This window comes from Camellia sinensis, chromosome 1 (assembly GCF_055761805.1).
Source record: "Camellia sinensis isolate YWXY chromosome 1, ASM5576180v1, whole genome shotgun sequence".
Classification (NCBI taxonomy): Eukaryota; Viridiplantae; Streptophyta; class Magnoliopsida; order Ericales; family Theaceae; genus Camellia; species Camellia sinensis.
In genome coordinates, this window is record NC_138961.1 from 70,994,019 (window position 1) to 70,999,930 (window position 5,912).

General features: G+C 36.8%; 1 protein-coding gene across 1 annotated transcript; it reads left to right on the top strand.

Moving 5' to 3' along the window:
* Positions 1-342: 342 nt before the first annotated feature.
* LOC114279433 (uncharacterized) lies at positions 343-5,561 on the top strand. Its single transcript, XM_082892618.1, has 5 exons — positions 343-411; positions 872-1,173; positions 1,257-3,874; positions 3,956-4,707; positions 4,794-5,561. Exons 1-5 carry the CDS (start codon positions 343-345, stop codon positions 5,559-5,561), a joined length of 4,509 nt encoding a protein of 1,502 aa, XP_082748744.1.
* The last annotated feature ends 351 nt before the right edge of the window (positions 5,562-5,912 follow it).

The following is a 5,912-nucleotide window of genomic DNA, read 5'->3' on the forward strand; positions in this document are numbered from 1 at the left end:
ATAATAAATTTATTGGGTAAATTATGCAAATGGTTCCTATACTTTACACGATGTGTCAATTTATTTGTTTCAATTTGCTCGATTTTGTCCCTTAATTTAACAGATTGTGTCATTTTAGTCCAATAAATAACAGTTGTCAAGTTTGATGGACGGAAAGTCTACACAATATGTCAATTTGGTCCCTGTAGTTTACACAATGTGTCAATTTAGTCCCTGTTATTTTAATTTGCTTGGTTTTGATAGGAACTAAATTAGCACATTGTGTAAACTACAGGAACCAAATTGACACATAGTTTGACTTTCTGTCCACTAAACTTAACAACCGTTATGTATTGGACTAAAATGACACAATCCGTTAAATTAAGGGCCACTGGTTGCAAGGGCAAGCGAAAGGAAAATGCATGTTTAGCGGTATGGTTGTTATTGATTTTGTAGAGTTTTTTTAGTTTTTATTTTTATATCTTCATATATTGTATTTTATTTAGCCATAATTGTATTTTGTTTTTGAAACTATGCACATTTTTTGGTGTCTCCTGTATATTCTTAGGAAGAAAGAAATATAAAGTTAAGATACTTTATGAAGGAATATATAGTGAGAAAAGAATATATAGTGTCTCCTATAAGTGCATGGGCCCTACAATAAAATGGGGATACTTTATGAAGCTCATCTGCTGATCGAACATTTGTTCATTACTGTTACAAAACCACACAATTTATTATATAGATTATTATTATTATAAAACTATGGGTAGTCATGGGCAAGAGTATAATACATTTTCGAAAAATTCTTGGTATTTCTTTGGACAGTGAAAAATGATACTTGATAATATTTGCATTTTAAGCATTCAATGATTTAATATTCATATTTTAGGGACCCAATGGTTATGTTATATCAAGAGCTGTATTAGCTCAACGTGCACGACGAGAACGTGAAAGAAATGAAAATGCATGCTCTGCATATCAATCAAGACACTGCTTGCGACAAGAACGAGAGAGATTAGGAGCATATGTTAAAGACTTTCCTTCATTAACACCGAGTCGTCGCAGTCATGCTTGCCTAGAACAGGGTACCAAGACACTTGCGGATACTTCGTTGGCACAAAAACGAACAATGGTTACACATGCATCCACATGTTCGTTCTCTATGGAAAGTACATCTTTAGCTCGGAATTGGTAAAACATGTTTAATTCTTTAAATAATACTCTTACTTTTACATGTGTATAAATTTTAATTTATGCACAACAAACATTTGTAGGCCTAATTCTACAGTCACATTTCTTCAAGAGGATCTATGTACAGATGATGAATTAGAAGATATGACTATAAGTACTGCGATTAATACTCAATCACACATGAATTCATGTCGTCATTCTCTCGGCAAGATGGATGTGTTATGTCCTTACTGTTCAGCCTTACATTGGATGGACGAAAAATTAGCACAATCATCTCGAAAGCGTCCCCTATTTGGAACTTGCTGTTCAAAAGGAAAGACTAGGCTACCTTTGCTTATGACACCCCCTCCACCGCTTCAAGCATTATATGATGGGGATGATGATCAAGCAAGATCGTTTCGACGTTATACTCGAGTATACAATGCAGCCAATGCTTTTACAAGTCTTGGTGCTACATTGGATCCAAGATTACTAAGGGGAAGTGGCCCTAAACCATTTATTATCCATGGGGAATTGCGACATCGAACAGGATCACTTCTACCACAGCCAGGTCAGGATGCGACTTATGCTCAGTTGTACATTTATGATCCTGATTCAGCTTTAGAAGTTCGAAATCGTAGAAATCCTCACTTACAAAGGGATGTTCTCAAAACTATTCAAGATAGTATGTTGCAAGTTAATGCATTTGTAGACAAATTTCGCCAAGCTCATGCAATTTTGAATCAATTAGCCTTCACTGGACAAAATCTACCTGCTCATCTTCACTACAGTTCAGCAACAGACCGACGACGGTATAACCTACCAACTGCTGATGAGATTGCAATTGTAATACCAGGTGATGGAACAGAGGTTACTGGAATGAGAGATGTTGTTTTACATCTACAGGGAAATAATGAACTGATGCAAATTAATGAATGTCACCCAGCGTATTTGCCATTGCATTATGTTTTATTATTCCCGTATGGTGAGCTCGGATGGGAACCTGAGTTGAAATTGTGGGACGTTAAACATGATCGGCCTTCAACTGATCGACTTACTCAAATGGATTTTTATAGTTATCGTTTGTTTGAGCGACCTACAGAGTATTCAACAATTTTGAGAGGTGGAAAACTATTCCAAGAGTTTTTGGTAGATGCTTGGGCTGCAACTGAGCAAAATCGATTGACGTATTACAAGCTTAATCAAAAAAAAATTCGGGCTGAACTTTACCAAGATTTAAGCGATATTGATCCAGATGACTTGCAACCTAATCAAATTGGTCAAAGGTTTATTTTGCCATCTTCATTTACTGGTAGTCCTAGACATATGTTTGAAATCTTTCAAGATTCAATGGCTATCACGCGATACAACCAGCACCCAGATATTTTTCTCACCATGACTGCAAATCCCAATTGGCCAGAAATTACTTCAGCATTATTACCACACCAAAAAGCTATTGATCGTCCGGATTTGATTGCCCGTGTTTTTGAGTTAAAAAGAAAGTGTTTGATGAAGGAGATAGAGACAAACAAAGTGTTCGGTAATAAAGTTGCGCATGTTTTTACAATTGAATTCCAAAAACGAGGCCTACCACATATGCATGCGCTTCTCTTTCTTAAAGGTCCAGACAAAATTCGAACATGTGCTCAAGTAGACAAATTAGTTTGTGCAGAATTTCCAGATCCAAAAGATGATCCTACACTTTTTGAAACTGTCAAGTGTTGCATGGTACATGGACCATGTGGTGCTCGAAATCCCCAAGCACCATGTATGGAAAATGGTAGATGTACTAAGAAATACCCTCGAGCCTTTGCAGAATCAACAACTATGGACCAAGATGGATATCCAATCTATCGTCGTCGCAATAGTGGTCAAGTATATACTGTGAGAGGACAGGAAGTTGATAATAGGGATGTGGTACCATACAATGGATATCTTTCTAAACGGTTCAATTGTCATATAAATGTAGAAGTTTGTGCTGGAGTGAGATGTGTTAAGTATATACATAAGTATATTTACAAGGGTTATGATCGCACAACAATGGTTTTGGGATTGATTAATGAGATCCAACAATATCTTGATGCAAGGTATATTGGACCACCAGAAGCTGCTTGGCGAATATTCGGTCATCATTTGCATGCAGAGATGCCAACAGTTGTTCGCTTGGCACTTCATCTACCTGGAATGCATCGTGTTCTTTTCAATCCTAATGACTCATTGGAAATGATTCTTTCTAGAGCTGCGCAACAAAAATCGACTCTTACTGGCTTTTTTGATTATTGTGCTTCCAATGAAAATGAATGCCAATTCACTTACCAAGAATTTCCGCAACATTTTGTTTGGCTCAAGTCAGAACATAGATGGAAACCAAGAGAACATGGATATGCAATTGGTAGAATGTACTTTGCTAGCCCTAACTGTGGTGAAAGATTTTATCTGCGTTTGTTGTTAACTGTTGTCAAAGGGCCAAGATCGTTTCAATGTTTACGTACAGTTAACAATGTTTTGCATGAGACGTTTAAATCAGCATGTGTTGCCAGAGGACTCTTAGAAGATGATGAAGAATGGATACAGTGCCTGAAAGAGGCTGCAGTTATGAAAACCGGATATCAATTGAGGAGATTGTTTTGTATTATTTTGACCCAATGTTTTCCACTACAACCACATGCGTTATGGAATCAATTTTCAATGCATATCTGTGATGATCTTGCACATAAGCTTCGTACATTGTTTGCCATTTCTAACCCAACTGAGGCTCAAATTGAAGATTATGGTTTGTATCTTTTGAATCAAATGCTTGAAGAATCAGGAAAGAGTTTAATTGACTTCCCGCCCATGCCACAACCTACAGCAAATTGGAGTGCAACAGTTGGTAACCGATTGATATTCGAACATCAACAACTACATAATGAGGCACAACAGACAGATGTGCAAATTACTATTGATCGCCTTAATAATGGACAACGAACTGCTTATAACGCAATCACTTCTTCAGTCTTTGAAAGTAAAGGGACTATTTTCTTTTTGAATGGCGGTGCTGGAACGGGGAAAACATTTTTGTACAATACGATTGCATTAAAATGTCGCAGCCTTGGCCATATTGTTGTTGCCGTGGCTTCATCTGGAATTGCATCATTGCTATTAGTAGGAGGTCGCACTGCACATTCAACATTTTCCATTCCATTGGATGTCTTGGAAAATTCAGTTTGTGGGTTTAGCAAGCAATCATTACAGGCTGAATTGTTTAGAGAAACAAAACTCATAATTTGGGATGAAGTTCCTATGCAACATAGACATTGTGTTGAGGCGGTTGATCGCACACTTCGAGATATTTGTGATTGTGAAAAGCCATTTGGGGGTATCACTGTTGTTCTTGGTGGAGACTTTCGACAAATCTTACCAGTTATAACCAAAGGAGTTCGTGAGCAAATTGTGAATGCATCATTGAGACACTCTGTTTTGTGGAAGGATCTACATGTTTTATCTTTAGATTTGAATATGCGCTTGAATCATGCAAACCTTGGAAATGCTATTTTTGCAAAATTCTTGACGGAGGTAATACTCATTCGAACTTTGATTATATCATTTGAGGATACTTTGATTACACCATTTTTTTTAATTTATTTTATTTTATTTATTAGGTTGGAACCAATCCGCAAGAAATCATTAAAATTCCATCAACAATACACAGATGCCAGAATCTAAAGGAATTACTCTCAGCAGTTTATCCACAATTGGATGTGGCAGATACATCAACCCCATCATTCTTAACGGAACGTACAATTCTTTCTGCACGAAATGATGATGTCAGTGCTATCAATATTGCTGCGTTGAATATTTTTCCAGGGAATACATATACGTATCTTGCTGCAGATAAGATGGCTGAAGATGATGAAATTGATCCTTCCATTACAAACAGATATCCTAATGAGTTTTTAAATTCATTGGATCCTCCTGGGCTACCGGCTTTTAAGGTAGAGTTGAAAGTGGGTTGTCCTATAATGTTATTAAGAAACATTGCACCGAAAGATGGACTGTGTAATGGCACAAGATTGATGGTATCAAGGTGCGACACTCGCATAATTGAAGCTCGAATCTTAACTGGAGAGAAGTTTGGCAATTTGGCATTTATACCAAGGATATCATTGACTCCGTCTTCTGCAGAAATGCCTTTCCGAATGACAAGACGTCAATTTCCAGTTCGATTGGCATACGCTTTGACCATTAACAAATCTCAAGGACAATCTGTGAAATTTGTTGGGGTTGATTTGCGTACACCTGTTTTTAGTCATGGGCAACTATACGTGGCATTATCCAGATGCACATCTTTCGATCGTATAAGTATCCTCCTCCCTAATGATGAGCCAGATTCCACTACAAATATTGTTTACCCTGAAGTTTTGTTATGAAGACCTTTCATAAATTGATGAGACGTTCGTAAGAATTGTGGGAAAGAACAAATTTGAAGACATTATCAAACACATATTTTTGTAAAGTGTATACATTTTGTAAAGCAGACGATAGCTATGACCCACTTTTTGTAAAGCTTTCCACCTATGTGGACTTTGTTGCATTTCAAATATTTTTGTGAAGCCTTTTATTCCCCTATATTTTTGCATTTCCAGTATAGCTAAGTTTGATTTAAGAGTGCTGACTTGATCTTTTACAATTGAGTTATTACTTTGGACATGTAAATTGATTTATTACTTTGGACATGTAAGTTGTCACTACTTTGGGCATGTCAGTTGTCATTACTTTGT

Bases quoted from the DNA above. Each gene is read 5' to 3' on its own strand.
- LOC114279433 (XM_082892618.1), top strand. From the start codon at position 343: ATGACACAATCCGTTAAATTAAGGGCCACTGGTTGCAAGGGCAAGCGA. The intron at 1,174-1,256 runs GTAAAACATGTT...AAACATTTGTAG, and splicing joins ACATCTTTAGCTCGGAATTG to GCCTAATTCTACAGTCACAT. The intron at 4,708-4,793 runs GTAATACTCATT...TTTATTTATTAG, and splicing joins TTGCAAAATTCTTGACGGAG to GTTGGAACCAATCCGCAAGA.